This window comes from Atta colombica, unplaced genomic scaffold (assembly GCF_001594045.1).
Source record: "Atta colombica isolate Treedump-2 unplaced genomic scaffold, Acol1.0 scaffold281, whole genome shotgun sequence".
NCBI classification, from domain to species: domain Eukaryota; kingdom Metazoa; phylum Arthropoda; class Insecta; order Hymenoptera; family Formicidae; genus Atta; species Atta colombica.
In genome coordinates this window covers 439669-457159 of record NW_017259383.1, presented here as the reverse complement: position 1 = coordinate 457159, position 17491 = coordinate 439669, and the positions used below count along the sequence as shown (strand labels likewise).

Sequence of the window (17491 nt, the reverse complement as noted above, 5' to 3'; positions counted from 1 at the left end):
TATATATATACATCTTTATTATATATTATATCAGGATACAATATTTTTTTATCTTTGAAATGCTATCTCGATTTTTCTTTATGATATTTAAATGCTTTAATGTAAAAGCTTATAAATGCTGTTGTGAGCCATCACTTGCAGCAATTTTTAAGTACTCATTAGTGAATATAATAATATTGAAATCTTCTTCTGATCTGTTAGTATAAAAGACAATATTAGATAAGTTGCGTATAAAATGCCTCGTACCTTGTATGAATAACACTACAGTTGCATGGAATTCAATTGATAGAACTGTTCTACGTTCGCACTGTTGACGGGAAATTTTACATTAGCAAAAATATATTTATTTATTTTTAAAAATTCCTTTTTTACGAATCTAATAGATAGTGTAACATTCTGCACGATATTCTTGATGTTAATATATCGCACACGCATCTATTTACTATTTATTTATTATTAACTTTATTTTTTACTTATACTTATAATTAAACTGCGACGAAAGAATAACGCGAAGTTCGGTGGGAGTTCAAAAATCATGTGGCCAATTTCACATGCCTCTCATTGCGGTGATGCTACACCTGTTGCTCCCGACTGCACCTTCCGCACGCACTTCGCACTTTGAATAATAATAGTATAGTTTTATGACCGTACTCGTAAATTATAATGTAAATGAGTAAATATTATACATATATAATATACGATAATTGCTTTGTTGATTATTCTGCGCAACAAGGTTCATCCGATGAACTTCATGAAATAATAGATTAATACATAAACGCTCTGAATGCTTTTATTAAGTATCAAAATTCTAAATTACATTTATTAATTAAATGCTTTGTGATATCGTTCGATTTAATCCATCTCCATTTTACGACAAAAAAAATTCAAAAAATTCGAAAATGAACTTTATTCTAATACAATGTGAATCAAATTGACATTCAATATAATCGATACAATTGATAGCCAATAAAATTAATTATTAATTAATAATTAGAATGAACTACGCAATAAATTTTGAAAAATAAATTCCGTAACTGCGAGACATACTATATTTCTGATTTAACTAATTTTTAATATCATTATTGTATTCTTATATTTTTATTTTTTTTATTAATTTAACTTAATAATGAAAATAAAATTAATTTAATATTAAAGTATCATTTTGAAATTGATTTAATTTAATCTTAAGTTAATTTGAATCAATAATGAAAATGAAAAATTAATAATTTAAATGAAGCGCCAATGCCGCGCCGCACGGTCTGTCATTTTTTTTACATCTATGGTCGAAACGCATGCTGCTTCGAGTATGCAAGATGGCGACGAGTGTTTTCAGGTTGAATAGGTGCGGTTCTTTCCTTTGAGCTATCGTAGTCGTCGCACCAGTGGGCGACTTTTTTTCTCACATTAATAGATCGTGCCTGTAAGAAATAATCTCAACAAAACTTCAAAAGTGCTTGAACTCCGACTTGTCGAACTTGAGGAAAACTAGAATCTCCTCCGCAAGTCTTCGAATCGCACTTTCGAAACGCGTGTCAGCTGTCAGATGTTTGTATACGCGCGATCGCGTCGCAAACTTAGGACAGCACATAATAAGAATTCGCAGTAGCGGTGTCAGTTTTATGAGATCAAATCTTTGTCTCAATCAAATTTTTGTCGAACAAAGAGAGTGAGTTGAGCGCAGACATGGAAAGCTTGGAGACATTAGGATGGTAAGTAGGGTGTACTATTCCACTTTCTTACTGACGTTCCACAGGGAAAAAATTAGCCACATTTAGTAGAATGTTTATTTTGTATTTGTTAGATGAGAGAGACTGTTCCTCTAGATATAAAAGTATTATCTAATCAGTATGAGAAGAACTTTCAATAGTTACAACATTAGCATTCTAAATGTGGTTATTTATTTTTATTTCTATTCCATTCCTATTCAAAGTCTATCCAATATTCATAATTCTTTCACCTATGTTGATGGCTTTTCTTTTTATCAGGTATTTATCTGATCATGGTTATAATTTGGCAACGGATTCGGGTAGTGTGATAGACACACAGAAGATAATAAAACGACTATTAGATGTATGTATCGATTCTTTGAACCTCTATCTTGATTATTTAGGACATATGAATGAATCAGAAAAAAATGAATTATTTATAGCTTGACTTGAGAGAGATTGGGAGTGGAAATGGAGATATTAATCAGGGCAATATTGTGTTGCAAATACAAAAGATACGTAACGTAGCTGCGCCCAAAGGAAATGAAGAATCAAGAACAGCTCCAAGAATGTTAAAATTATCGTTGACAGATGGAAAAAATAATTTTCAAGCCTTAGAAGTTGAACATATATCGACTTTGAGGTAAATGTATTAGATTGAGTTCTTTTATAGCAAATTTGATTACTTATATTATGCTAGATTAGTTTATACTAAAAGCTGCTATGTATGAAATTAACAAAGTTAAACATAAAAGTATATAAGTATATGTATTTTGAACAATTAACTATTTAATAATATTGCCACATTATTTTACAGAATACAAGTATTATTTCATTATTAAAGTTGATTATATGCCATTGCATTTAGATACTTTATATAAAGCCATCTTTAACATATACTAATTCAGTATAGTGCTAATAGTTGAATATTAAGTATTACTCTCTAATGTCATTTTTTCTTACAACTGTTTCTTCTAATCATCTCTTTTGGGATAGCTTAAACACACCACCTGGTACAAAGATACTGATAAAGACAGGAACCTTACCTGTGTCACATGGACTTCTTTTATTGAGACCATCGCATTTAGTTTATGTACTTGGAGGAAAAGTTGCCAATTTAGTGGAAAAATGGGAATTAAATAAGGTAATTTACATTTTAATAAGATACATTAATATTTATTATAATGTTAATTCTATTTAATGAATATCGCATGAGTACAGGATTGTTTTTGTTATAGAAATTAGCTTCACACACTCGAGTAAGGTCTGCCGAAGAGGGTGGACCACCACCGTGGATACCATTTGGTAAAAAAATCGTAAAATTATCGGAGCAAGATAAGAACTTTAAAGCTCTGGCAGAAAAAGAAAAACCTAGCAAAGAGAATACTGAATTTGAAACTCAGCGCAAAGATGCGATAGCGGAAGCTGCCAAGCAAGGCAGTAAGAAAGTATTTGGTGGCGGAAATAAACAGGTTTGATTTGTTTTTTTACATTTTTCTATTAAATTACATGTTTGCATTCTTATCTAAATATCTAATTTATATGCGCTTTCAGTTATTGGATCATAGCGTACAGAAAATCGTGGATCGTGGATTTACTATAGAGCAGGCAGAATACGCTTTGAGAGTTAATAGAAATAACATAGATAAAGCTTTAAGAAGTCTGCAAAGGACCGACACTAAACATAAGTGAGAAAATTTATTTTTATTTTTACTATTTTTCTTCACTCAAACTATATTATATTCAATTATTATCTAATTACAATCTTATTATAGTAGTGCCAAAGAATCTCGAGAACCACGAGAGCCACGTGGCAAACGCGAGAAGAAAGCCGAAGAGAGTAAACCTAGCAGTGGAAAAATATCTCTATTCGACTTTCTCGAGGATAAATTACCTGTGCAACCTGAAAGTGTCGAAACAACTAATTTGTCGCAAAGTAATTACATGCAAAATAATGAAAGTAATCAGGATCGTTTCGAATCGAGAGGTACTGAAGCACAAAGTGGAAGAGGTGGACGGTACATAACTATCTTACTAAACGAATTCCTATAATATTTAATGAAATATTGTATTTCTAATATTGATCTTTTTAAATAGAAATCAAAAAGGTGGTCGCGGTTATCAACCACCTCCGAGATATTCAGAGGAACATAGAAATAGTAAGAAGACAAATAATAGTAACTCCACCATGTATTCGCAATATAACGGTGCTAATCACGCACCGCAGAACAAACCACCGCGGTTTCAACGTAACCAGGAACCTCAGTATCAGTATCAACACGACGGAGGTAGAGAAGCGTATCAGAAGTCTACTCAGCCGAATGATTACAAAAATACGTTTGCTTATTCGCGCACAAGTAATGCAAATGTCGATAGCGGTAACGATAACTATAACAGAATCCAGGCTGAGTTACAGGGAAAGAATCTCGGTAGTAACAGAAACTATAATCACCTCGAGCCCGAGGTCAAAAATAGGCATTCTTATGATGCTTCTTATAATAGGCATAATCGAGCTCAACAAAATGGAACCTCTAAAATATATTCAACTAATACAACTGAACAGAATTTTAAAAGTCAACCTAGATATCAGTCAAACGCTGGGAATAAGATGTCTATGAATCCTAATGTGCAAAGAAACGAAAACAATTATGGTAACTCTAACATCACCAGTACATGGGTATGGCAAGTAGGTGACAAGTGTATGGCTAAATATTGGGAAGATAATAGGGTACGTATTATAGATTTTTTTATATGAAAATTTTTTTATATTAAAATGTGTTTCCAAAATACTTAGGTCATTTATCTTTTATACTTTTTCAATCAATTTCATATAAAAATTAAAGTTTACATAGAATAACGGAATCGAATCGAGAATCTGTTAACTATAAGTCGATTATTCACATAGAACTATACATTATTTTCTTTTTTATGTACTTTGCGCATAATTTAATTGTATGATATTTATAGTATTATAATGCCGAAGTCACTGGTGTTTCTGAGAGAACTTGCGTAGTGCAATTTAAAGGATTTGAAAATTATGAAGAAGTACTCCAGGTGGATTGTATACCAATAACAGATGATGTACGTAAAACAATACAACGTAAAATTTACAATGATTGCTAATAATATTTCTTGTTACAATGATTATGATAATTTTAGATTCAAGATCGTATTCCGGAACCGAGACGACAAGATCAGCGTTCTAACAATCGACAGCCACGTTACGATCAAAGTCACAATCACATAAATGGTGAGTAACAAAATCGTTCATCTCTAGATACTAAATTTTGTATTACTTGTATCTTTTACAAGTGAAACATTGAAGTCGAAATTTAATTAAAAATGATGATTGCAGCAGGTATGGAATTTCGACGAGGTGGAAGCGGTGCCGTTGGAGGAAATAAAGGATATAATAAGAAACGGAATCAGCAACGGAGTACGCAACCAATTTATCAACCACCAGCGCAAAGAGGCCACAATTCTCTGCCAATTAATAATCAAAATAATACTCAACATAATTCTTTTCTTTAATGTAACTCTAGTCTCACATCTTTAGTAAAAAAAAAAGTAAATTCAGATCTTGCTAAGTATTGAGGCAATGCATTCGCTACTGAGGATCTAACAGGTTGCCACACTAAGAGTTTAGATACCATTTATATTAACCGTTGCTAGGCGGCGAGCTGAGTGCCACATTTAAGTTCTGTTAAAGCTGAATTGAATACGCGATAACTTAATACGAAGCAAGTTGGTTTTTCACAAAAAGGGGGAATTAGGAGGCTCTTACTGTAAAATATCGACTGTGTTCTCGAAATATTATATTATTTGTATTGTAGGGAAATTGATTCTTACTACTGCAAAACAGGGCAATGTCTGTACCTCGTCCACTTTAGCTGTAATAACAGTTGTAATGAGATTTCGTTCGTTTCATTTTTCTATTCCCACAATAATCGAGAAAGAGAGAAAAAGAATATTTCGAAAAAGTAACAAGCTAAATTAATTTTGCATCACTCTGAGTATTAATTGGAACCGATAAATTAAACTGAAATAACTTATTTTAAATTAAGATTAAGTAAATAATTTATTAAATCTTATTTAAAATAAATTGTTACTATAAATTTTGAAAATTATGTTTCCAAATTTAAATACATTAGTCTGAATGAATATAATTTTGCAAAATTATCCAAAACTTAAATTTTCTTTGTATATTTACATATTTTAATAGCGATATATTTAAAAAATATATTTAAAAAAATTTTTAATTTAAATTTTCAATTGATAACAAATGCTGTTTTAGGCTGTACGGGAATTGATAAAATGAAGGTGCCTTTTCATATTGACGCTCGACATTCATTTTCGACGTCAAAATAAGTCACGTGATCAAAATTGATGTTTGGTATTCGTCAATTTTGATCACGTGATCTGTTTTAATACTCAAATCGAGCATCGAGCATGAAAATGCAGCTTTAAACCAATATTACATGCGTCCGTTTTTTATTGTACGACAAATTTTTCAAGATTGATTGGCAAAGAGATCCGAGATCCTCTCTATATTGTAGCCAATTAACACACTTGAAAAATTTATCATACGAAAAAAAATGAATGCATGTAATATTGGCCTTAAAGAGAGCAAAAACTACAAATAGATCCGATTTATCTCACTCTCCCCTATTATAAAATTTATATTATCTGATAGAAAATATTTTTTAGTTTGTACTTGTGTTTTCAAAATTTTTATCTTTTGTTTAAGAAATTATTTAAAAACAAAATGATATGTCGGTATCGACTTTCCTCTACTATCAAAGATTAATATTAAATTGATTTGTATTTTGATGCAAAATAATTAACGAAATAAAATTAAAAAATTAAAAATATAAATATAAATATAAACGTAGAATAACAAATGTATAAATACTTACTTGCAAAAACGAGCCACTATAATTTATAATAATTTGTTTTTTTTTGTGTTGATGAGTATCTATAAAGAAAATAAAAGCGCCGATAAAATTAATCAGCAGGTGGTGAAAGATCTCTAGAATTTAAATACTCATTTTAGTCTCTCGAGCTGTCACTTTAAAATTACCGCGGTGCAAATGTTTAAATGGTCGTATGGAATCTGCGCAGAACCGTACGAGATTCGTCTTAAGAATGAGCATATCCATCGTGAAATTTTGTATATTTCCACCATGAGCACACCTATCTTGCTTTCACCATGGACCATGGCAGAGAGCAACAGAGCTCTAACCAAAAAATACATTCTGAAAGCTAAGAGAATCATATATCTACGAATAATATAAGAATTGAGTTTTGTGTATATTAACAATTATTTCACAGCATAAAATCTGATTAACAATGCGGCTTGGATTGGTTCTATTAACCAGCCATATAAATAAAATACCATACAGATTCAGAGGGTAAGTACTTTTCATGAAAATTAATTCTCATTTAGTTTAACGAGTTAGGACTCATTTAATTTTTCATAACGTACAATATTACTTTGTATCGTCACGTGGAATACTCATAATTCTGTAAATCTTTGTTTCATGCAGGAAATATCGTAAAGTTAAAAAACCATCTATGCACGATTTACTTAAGATGAAACAAGATTTTGAAAGAGAAGAGCAAAACATGTTGATTCTGCGGCATCCCTATCTCACACTTGAACAAAGTCATGGTCACATGAAGGACATGTACCCCAAAAGCAGAAAGCAAAACTTTCTCGAGAAGGTACGGGCAGAAAATCATCAAAAGTTCCAGAAAGAAGTGACTATCGCTGAACGTTTGTGTCACATGAGAGTTACAGAAGCATGGGATTGACATCTTTCTACAGATATAATAATATGTAATTATTTTTCATGAATTGTTTTAGATTTAAGTTAAATCTACTCTGAATCCAAGAACATTTAATTTTCTTTTTTTTTGTTTTTGTTTTTGGTAACATTTTGAATCAGCACAATGCCGAGTATATTAGAGAGTATGTTAGAGGAAGAGTAAAAGTATAGAATAGGGGAAAGATAGAGTAGTGAAATGTGTTACTTAAGTTTATCTAATAAGAAATGCCATACATTGCAATTATAAAATAAAAATTGAAACTAATACTGTAACATTTTAAAGCATTAAATTATATTGTTCATGTTAAACAATTCAAACTTAAGCATCGACTAAAAAGCTTTCTTGAAACCGAGTTATATCTTTTGGTTTATTTTTCATCCAACCAAACGGATCTGTATTAATTTCTTCTTCTGTTAAGATCTTTCCTTCATAAAGTAAATTTGCAAAATCTGCCACAACTGGATCGGCATTAGCACTGCTAATTCCTATTACTTTGCCACATTTAAGATAGTAAGCGAAGAAATCTAGTTTATCCAGAGAGCCACAAATCTTTATACTAGTGGGTGTTCCATAGCCTAAAAAATAAATGGATAAAGATTTAATTGTTAATGTTTTACAAAATTCGATTATTACAATTGTAAAATGTGTGTAAAAATATGTATATATATATATATGTAAATTTACCTGCATATCTGTAATGTCTACCCAATAAATTTGTCCAGAAGAATGGTACACTCTTTAAAGAAGTTTCTTTACTGCATATATTTAGAGCAGCAATTTTTCCATGATAATGAGCTAGAGAATAATGACCTATTGCAGCGAACGTGTCGTCAGATCCATATATCGGTGCGTAAGCTATGTCACCTCCAGCATATATATTTTCCACATTTGTCCTTAAATACTATGATTTGATTGATATTCAATTATCCAATATGAAGTATATTCTAAGAAAAGTACTGTATTTTCGAATGTTACCTTATTTACTGGAATAGTGCCATCGTCCCTCATTGTGACAGAAGATGTTTTCATCCAATCAGTGTAAAAAGTAGATCCTATTCCAATAATAGCTATATCAGCTGGTAGAATCTGGCCGTCTGTAAGTTCGACTTTAGCCAAAACGTTTTCTTCACATTCCTTAGGAATAAATTGCTTAATACTATTTCGGAAGATAAACTTCACACCTGAAAACATTTATTATTATTATCTAATCAACACTAATGCAACCAATACGCAATGTATGTTATGTATAACATATAATACCTTTTGCCTCATGCTCTTTTAAAATTCTATTACCAATGACTGTGCCGAATATCGCTTTGAGGGGTACAGTCTCACGTCCTATTACTGTGACAGACGCGCATTTATCGACAAGATAAGCCGCGGCTTCCATGCCAACAAAGCCAAATCCTAGAAGAACTACATGTTTCTCGGGGGATATAAGCGCATATACGCCTTGTGAATCTGTGTAATCTCGCAGAACAAAAATATTCGATAAATTTGCTCCAGGCACATTTAACATTCTCGCTTTACTGCCTGTGCAAACAAATAGATAATCATACACGAAATTTTCGTTATTACTCAGCTTGACAATATTTTCAGTCGTATCTAAACCTACAACAGAATAAAAAAATGTACAGAATTACAGTAACATGATTTATATATATACATATATATTGAGATCGATGTTAGTCTTTTTTGTACCTATTGCTTTTACTCCCAGTTTCGTTTCAATATTGTGCTCGTTGTAAAACGAGGGCGACCGTAATGTTGCAGAATGAACATTGAAATGTAACACTTTGGATACCTTTACCCGATCATAAGGTATTACGTTTTCTCTGCATATCATAATGATGCGTCCTGTAAAACCCTCCTGTCGCAAACTCTCTGCACAGGTAGCACCCGCTGGTCCCCCGCCAACTATTATGACAGTCTTTGTATTTTCAGGATCACGTGCAGACATATCCTTCATACGTTTGTAAATATTCAGCTCTGTAAGTTTGGCTCTTACGTGGACAAGACCAGTTTTGTCTACGCGAACCTATTAAAGCAATACATAAAGATAGTATCCCAAATAAGAGATAAAAATAAGAACAAAATCTTGATATATTTATAAATTATTCGAATACCTTATAGCATGGTAAAGAATCCAAGCCTGGATAATCTTCAATGTCCCCAGTTTTAATATTGAAACATGCACCATGCCATGGACATCTCACTCGTCCTTCCGCTAACGCGCCGGTATGTAGCAGGGCACCATAATGCGTGCATTTGGTACCAATCGCGTGCAATTCTCCATTCTGTTTAATCAACAGAATTTTCTTTTCATTATTTCCCAACGGTAGCATTTTCATCTCATTTTCGTTGATATCTTCCTGTTTACACACCACTTCCTCAATGTAGTCATGCTCTTTTGCGGTATCTAAAAAATAAATAAAAAATAATTTATAATTTAACTATTTATAATAATTATCTGTAGTTATTATAAATGCGTATTATTAGAGAGACACAACAACAGGTGACTCACGATAAGAACAGGATAAAAATATACACCGCAATCTGCTTATTCTTAATTGGCATATTCTGAACTGTATTGTATTCATTATAATATATTTTATAATTAATATTTTTTCTCTTTAATTTTATTCGATATGCCAAAACAAATTTTGAGGGAATTACAAGAGTAAACCACTGTAACTATGAATCATAATATAGTCAATTCTAATCCTATATTAGCATGTAGAGACAAACATAAAAGCGAACATGTATTTGTTAATAACTGTATAATTAACCTAATGCACACAATAGAATTTCATTCGACGATTCAATTTCTCCTCTATAACAGTAAACAATAGAATACTTATGACAAATGACAAACTAATTTACGAGCTTGGACACATTCAGGTTCCCAATGTTTCCACCTGAGTATTTCTTAAGTATCATTTTATCCTTGTTTAACATTCGACGAACAAAAATAAAATGATGTCATTCGGGACACTGAATAGTCCTTGAGATTTGAATGGCACGTGGTATCTCCGATCAATTGCATCGTCAAATATTTCCATTGCGGCGCAAAAATTCTCGTAAGAAATACAATAAATATATAACTTGCGTCAATTATGTAACGTAGCATATGAATATAAGGAAATCTTGGAGGAAAATGAAATCTCTGTTGTTATCTCGTACGTGAATCGGGAGTCGTACTCTCCGATAGATTATCAGTGATTTAATGAATGACGATTATTGGCGATAACATTCCCAGAAAGAGAGAGAGTTACAGAGAGACAATGAGAGAGAGAGAGAGACTATCTCATCAGGGGACGATTGAATTCCCTGTTGATTTTGTCGTGTAAGTGCTCGTGCACGTGACATGGATGATTGCTGATTGTGCATAGTGCATCATCATGCATCGCCTGACGTTTCGAAGAATGCATGAATAAAATTAAAAACGCAATGAATATTAATGTAGAGAATATTAATGAAAATAGAAGAATATCCTAATCTATCTAATTAATATGAATGAAGTCGAAATTGATTAAATTCGCAATAATTATTAACATGAAAATATCAGTACTTGTTGATCTTGTACTCTGTTCAAGGGCTCTTATATTCCAAAATTGAAAATCTGTAATGCACGTAATGTAAACTACAGATTTTCAGCGTTGACAATAAATTTGAAACACAACCAAGATTTGTAAATTGCGAGTATTAATTTGAAATACACATGTATCAACGTTCACGCATATTATCTTCTTTTTTTTTAATGAAGGTAGAAAAAAGATTAGTCGTAAACGTTCGCAATACTCATTTCATTCTTATTGTTTATCAAATGTTAAATACATAATCAATTACCCAGCAAAGAGAAATGGATTCAGATTTTTAAAAATATTGATTCACGAATGTTAAAATGAATGCTTTTCAATCCTGAATTTTTATTCATTTATGAAAAGTGCATATCTCTGTCTTTCAATCTAAAAATAATATTAGCTTTTTCTGTGCACACAACAAACATTATGAATACTATTCAATTCAAAATTTTGAATAGGAAATGCAGTTTTTCAATCCAATTACATCCAATTGAATCTAATTGAATTCAATTGAATTCAATTAAATCCCAAAAAAGTGTTCGCTATTTAAAATACACATTCGGATAGAAAAAAATTTTAATTCATTTTAATCCATTCTTAAATTATTCTCGTTTTTTCTTTGCTGAGGATGTTTTCAACTCTCACTTTTTTACAAAATGCTAATGCAGCTCTCTGACTGATTTATAACATTTTAAGACTATACTTGAGACAGTTTTAAATTTAAGAATTGACTATGTGAATATTAGTGCTTTAAATAGCACTGCTGCAATATTGTATATTACATATTGATCGTTATTTATGATAAAATGTAACACAAACGTATTTTGCTCTTATAAATTTTTTCCTACCGATCATTTCGTATTTATTTTTAACTTTAAATGCTACAAAACATATCAGAAAGTAAGCGTGATTCAATTACATCACCTTTATTTAAAGAAACACGATGTACGTACATAATCTACACTTTATTATCTCCATATGACATTTACTATAACCTCTAACGAGAAAAAGTATATATTTTTACGCCAATCATGAATACTAACATTATTCTTCGAATATTCGGCGATCAGTAAAAGTAAATCAATAAAAGTCTTTGCACTCAATATTTGCCTTCGTATGCCTTATTAAGTGTCATACACACCTACCCTGGAAAAAACGTAAAAATGACATATCTGTCAAGGCGGTCCACTTTCGTCCGAGCGCGAGTGTCCTAACACTCCTGACACACCGCATCGATCCTCACAAGGCAAGGCTGAAAACTTACTATGATTCGAACATTTCGAACGCCCGTCCTCGTGCTACATAGTATAACGCCGTTTCTTATAAAGTGCTAATCACCATCTAGTTGCGTGTAACCGGCTAGCTGTCATTAATCAAACGTTTTAGTGTGATCCGTCTCTTGTAAGAACTAGGAAATTCATTTTAAAATTGAGAAATAGATAGTGTTTTTTAGTAAAAAAAACCCACAGTATAACATAGTGATCATTTCATCTTTGTCTGATATTAGTACATTTTTTTTATTGAGAAATAAAAATATATCCTTCAGATACCAATAAGGTTTTATGATTCACTGTGTTACACAATCCACCACCTATGTCTCTTATTGGAAAGCACCTGAATTCTATTGATTACCGTGCGGGAAAGGAAATAAGAAAAGAAAAGAAGAAAAAAGGCAAAAAGAAAAAGGAAAGAGAAGGACAAAAAAGAAAAAGAAAAAAATAAATAAAAATAGAAAAAAAGAAGAAAGAAGAAGCAAAAAAGGAGCAAAAAAGAAAAATGAAGAAAAACTTTTAACACGATATGTTAATCTAGCCTTGTGTAAGGAATAGAAGTAACTTTTGCCCATGTATTCATAGTTCAGATCTTGTATTTAAAGCTTCCTTAAATTTATCTTTAGATGCTCAGTAGCCAATGAAATAATTCGTAAGTATCTTAAATATAAGGCCTGGCTATGAATACGGGTATTTGTCTCAGATTTTACAACGTGATCCTCGAAGTTTTTCCTCAGACTAAGTTTTCCTCGCGCTTGGTACACACCTGTTGCGGATGTGTCTCGAGTGTCTCGACTTGAGCCGGCGCTTCTCCGGAAGGTTTTGCAATGACCCGCGCCCATGTTGTAACTGTACGCGAACTGTCGACAAGACTGATTGTGAGAGCCGAGGAACGTGGGAGAGTGTATGCCTTGTGTCTTATGGATCGACCATGATCGTCTGTCTGTTGCGTATAGATCCCCCTCGTGATCTATAATCGTGCGAGCATACACGGCCTTGAGATGTTCGTAGACGGCGATGTTTCGGACTCTCATTGAAGACTTTTACATTGCGATTGAGATATCCTCCTTGTTTTCAGTTCGTCGCCCGCTCTCCGATCTTTCGACTGGAAAAACGATCAACTTTTTTAAAAATTAACGTGAAACAATGACCTGGGAAATGTAATTAATTCCAAGTGAATTCAAGGAACCGCAGCGATAAGATTACCTTGACTCATTCTATTACGACGCACTTATTTTTGAAGGAGAGAGAACGAGAAATATATTACTCGTTCGCGGTTGGAATTGCATTCCGGGAAGTCGCTCAAATCCGCAGGCGCAATGAGAATGCTCTGGATCGATTTTAAAGAGACGCTCGATATACTTTTTGTTAATTATTTATGGACCGTTTCTTCTTTTTCGGAGATTTCTATTTTAAAAGATTTTAGAAAAAAAAAATGTATATGAGAGCGTATACATTGCAGTTTAGATTATTTTTATATTTGTCTTTATGGCTAAAGCACTTTGTTCGCTGGTATTATTTCGCACGTCTATTAGTTTTATAGATAATTAAAATAAAAAATCAATTCAAATATCGAGGAGATATCGCGATATCGTTGATGATATTATGATAACAAGAAATTAAATCTATTATATTGATTTTTGATCGAATTTATGTCATTTTTTTATCATGATTTAGTCAATATCATATTTTGACTTTCTTACTCTCCTTGGATTACGAATTTGCTCGACGAACATTTTTAGGAATTTTGCAGAAATTTTGGAAACGAAAAAAAATAGGAAAAAAATAGGAATCAGCTAGGAAACAGGCATGGATATATGTCAGTATACTAAATAAAAGTGTAAGAAAATCTTCGCATAAAAGAACATTTGTAATGCATTATGTTAAGTACATTAAAGCTTGTAAATAATAGTGAAACATCATGCACAAAAAGTAACATAATATTAAATATTATATTATAATTTTCTTTGTGCGTGATATAAACTTACTATTATTATACGTATAGATTTCAGTTTATGACTCAGTACTTAACGTGCATAGCGTAACGCATTACGGATGTTCTTTAGCGGAAAGTATGAGAGTGGATGCGTTATAGATGGAACCCGTTTACTAGCTCCTCTATATGCATCAAACGTGCACGTTGAACTATGTAGCCACGGATATTTCCGACGGATAATACATTCACTGTGACGGATAATACATTCTTTGATTTTGTTCCATGCTAGATACACACATTATTTATTCATTTCGCGAACTCAATTTAAGAGGCGTTTTACTCGATGTTCGGTAAAATTTTAATTAATCCAAGCAATCAGACAAAAAATTTTAAAATGTCATATAAGATTTATTGTATTTCAATAAAATAAAAATATCTGTTGAGAATTAATGATTATACAAAAATTTCTGATTAAATAATTTAATTATAATTTCTTCTATATTTCATTTGCGTTTAATACAAAAGATATAAAAAATTGCTTTTAATTATTTGCATAAACACTATTATAATATATTTTTTTTACATTTATATTTTTTTCAGATTTTCTTAGAAACAATTTAAATTATTCTTAATTTTTTTTCTGTGCATACAAGGTAATACAAGAGATTTAGAATAATTTTTATTATCGATGCTCCATGATGGTGTTTAACGATTATACCGCCAGATATCGCGACAATGCAATTTCTCGCGATTATTTCCGTATGTACGATGTTGGCATAGTCGTAAGGTTTAATGAACCCCAGTGAATCCATGAACCTCGACACGTATTATGGGATTATTTAGATCGAAATTGTTCAATTATTTTTTAGATTTCTATTGTATTTTCTGGAAAAACAAAATAATTATGATCAGAATCCATTTCAAACAATTCCATAACACATACCGTGAGGATCGATTGTATATTTTGAAACGCGATGAAAATTACAAAAGTGAGAAAATTCAATAGGTGTTGAATGAATTATAAATATTTTAGTGACTCTGCTCTTTTGTAATTTTTATCGCGTTCCGAGATACACAATCAATCCTCACACATACTGTGAATGCAAACACTACACATCGCGTACATCTGCACCTACACAATTTTTTGCGAACAATTCTATGAATATAGGGTTTTAAGAATATTATAAGAATAAAAGAATAATATGATAATAAGGATAAAATATAGTAAAAATAAGATGAATAAATACCGCCGTTTGAAGGGCAGAATGAAAAGAATTAACAAATTTTTATTCTTTACAAAAGGGATTTGTTTCCGATTCTTCCGCGCGAAAATCTATGCTTTGTAGTTTTTTGTACATTTATTTCAAGGAAAATCATCTCTTTATTAGACTCTGCAGATTTTATTGTATTCCCCCAAGCTCTTTCCATTTCGCGCGAAAGATTAATGACGTAAAAACGAATACAAAGTAAGTAAATAATAGAGATAAATGAATCGAATAACGAATGCAGGGATCAAATATTGAGTAAGAAAAGGGAAATAAAATGACAATACACACACGATATGTATTTAAGATAAATTTATTCTCCATAGATTTTTTACAATTTTTATAAAAATTATTAGAGATTTGATTTGCTCATATAATGAGCAGGCGCCGAAATTAAAACTAACATTATATGACATCTTAGCATGTGATTTTGCTCCGCTAAAATGTTACAACTGCATGTATTAAGACTTGTGACGTCGAACACTTGTGACGTTAAGTGATTTTAATCTTACAGACTCAAAAATATTTTTTAATATTAATTAACGAAATTACGATCGTCCGTATCTCACGAGATGAAATAAGTTTTAAGTATGTTTTTCTAGACTAAGCAAGTTTTAGTTTAAACGCTCTTTTCCGGGCTACTACTTGAATTGTTAATTTGTTTAGAAACATAACGGGGACTCGATATGTCTCACAAGAGATGTATTTTTAATGGGTGAAATTGGCTTCTATACACTTTGAGGTTTTTCTATTGAATTAAATCGACTGCAACGCGTGAATTGGAAAACATTGATCTTCGATTCGTAACGAAAATTAGAAACAATCATTCTATGACTACTCTTTGTTCTGAATTTGCACATCAAAACGAGATGCGCATATATCATATGCGCGAGTCATAGATTTCTTACACCTCGATAAAAAGACAATTACATCTCTATGAAATGAAGACCGAAAATCGATGCTTCCTTTCCTTCCGATTCGCATCGAATGTTTCAATTTTTAACGGCTGATATGGTCTGTCTTCCGCGATCCTCATCGGTTGGCGAAAAGAAAAGGAACTACGTGCAATACGTGAGATTTAAATTAGTAAAATTAAAGTCTTTAAAGTCTTTAAAAGAGACATTTCATTCAATAACGCATGAAAAACGGAACAGCGCGCGGCACACATGTAATATAGGGGTAGTAAGAGTAAACGGCACGGCTATTTAATTTGTGCCTGGTGGCGGTGGTGACGGAGCAGGAAAGCGACAGTGGTGGCAGTCAGGGTGGCGTAAGGTTACGCGGACCTCTCGCTCTTTGAAGTCGGTGGTTGATGGCGGTTGATCACCCCGCACCTCACCACCACTACCCCGATGTGGGCTTGGTGTGTACGCATTGAAGGCTGCTGTTGGAACGCAACTCTTCGAACGATGGAGAACCTCGAGGATCTCAGGAGAAGGAAAATGAGGTGTGAGGACGATGGTGGTCTCGCGTGCGAAGCTTGAACCGATGTACATCATTCGCGTTTCTTTCAGTCTTTTCCGATGTTTCTTTGGAAAGATTGCACGCGTTTTGCTCGCATTTACACGTGGAAAAAAAAAGATTTGTTAAAACAACAAAACTGATTCAGCAAATCTACAGCTGTAATATGCGGACAGCCATTTTTCTATGTTAAATTAGCGAACTTGTATAGCTGAATAAAATTAGCAATTATAGAGCTATAATTATATTTATTGTAATAGTACAACTTTGTTAATAATACAAATAACTTTAAAATTTAACTTTAAAATTAATTCAATATATAGATTAAAATTTTTAACAAAACATGTTAGCTAAGATGGCGCATATTTTTGCTATTGTAATGAAGAAAACTTATTAAATTAGCAATTTTCATTGTAACAAAGAATTAGCTACATTAATA

At 32.1% G+C, this 17491-nt stretch overlaps 3 protein-coding genes across 7 annotated transcripts; 2 read left to right on the top strand and 1 right to left on the bottom strand.

Annotated features, from left to right (window-relative positions):
- The first annotated feature begins 1338 nt into the window (after positions 1-1338).
- Positions 1339-5565, top strand: LOC108689909 (tudor domain-containing protein 3). Of its 2 annotated transcripts, none has more exons than XM_018196868.1 (11): positions 1339-1709; positions 1986-2070; positions 2150-2349; positions 2703-2850; positions 2945-3178; positions 3261-3394; positions 3482-3724; positions 3804-4434; positions 4674-4787; positions 4866-4956; positions 5065-5565. In XM_018196868.1, the coding sequence occupies exons 1-11, from the start codon at positions 1684-1686 to the stop codon at positions 5235-5237; spliced, it is 2079 nt and encodes a 692-aa protein (XP_018052357.1). In that variant the 5' UTR covers positions 1339-1683; the 3' UTR covers positions 5238-5565. The 2 variants fall into 2 exon arrangements, with proteins under 2 accessions (XP_018052357.1, XP_018052356.1); XM_018196867.1 differs by having other exon boundaries at positions 5062-5565.
- A 1349-nt stretch (positions 5566-6914) lies between these two features.
- Positions 6915-7857, top strand: LOC108689900 (ribosomal protein 63, mitochondrial). Of its 2 annotated transcripts, XM_018196858.1 has the most exons (3): positions 6915-7117; positions 7253-7545; positions 7660-7857. In XM_018196858.1, exons 1-2 carry the CDS (start codon positions 7056-7058, stop codon positions 7518-7520), a joined length of 330 nt encoding a protein of 109 aa, XP_018052347.1. In that variant the 5' UTR covers positions 6915-7055; the 3' UTR covers positions 7521-7545; positions 7660-7857. The 2 variants fall into 2 exon arrangements, with proteins under 2 accessions (XP_018052347.1, XP_018052346.1); XM_018196857.1 differs by having other exon boundaries at positions 7253-7857.
- Positions 7777-13638, bottom strand: LOC108689899 (apoptosis-inducing factor 3). Of its 3 annotated transcripts, none has more exons than XM_018196854.1 (9): positions 13597-13638; positions 13157-13495; positions 12265-12382; positions 9662-9954; positions 9237-9573; positions 8796-9146; positions 8511-8716; positions 8220-8436; positions 7777-8110 (listed from the first exon to the last, which is right to left on the bottom strand). In XM_018196854.1, the coding sequence occupies exons 3-9, from the start codon at positions 12350-12352 to the stop codon at positions 7854-7856; spliced, it is 1749 nt and encodes a 582-aa protein (XP_018052343.1). In that variant the 5' UTR covers positions 12353-12382; positions 13157-13495; positions 13597-13638; the 3' UTR covers positions 7777-7853. The 3 variants fall into 3 exon arrangements, with proteins under 3 accessions (XP_018052343.1, XP_018052344.1, XP_018052342.1); XM_018196855.1 differs by having other exon boundaries at positions 12265-12371; XM_018196853.1 differs by lacking the exon at positions 12265-12382.
- Positions 13639-17491: the final 3853 nt, after the last annotated feature.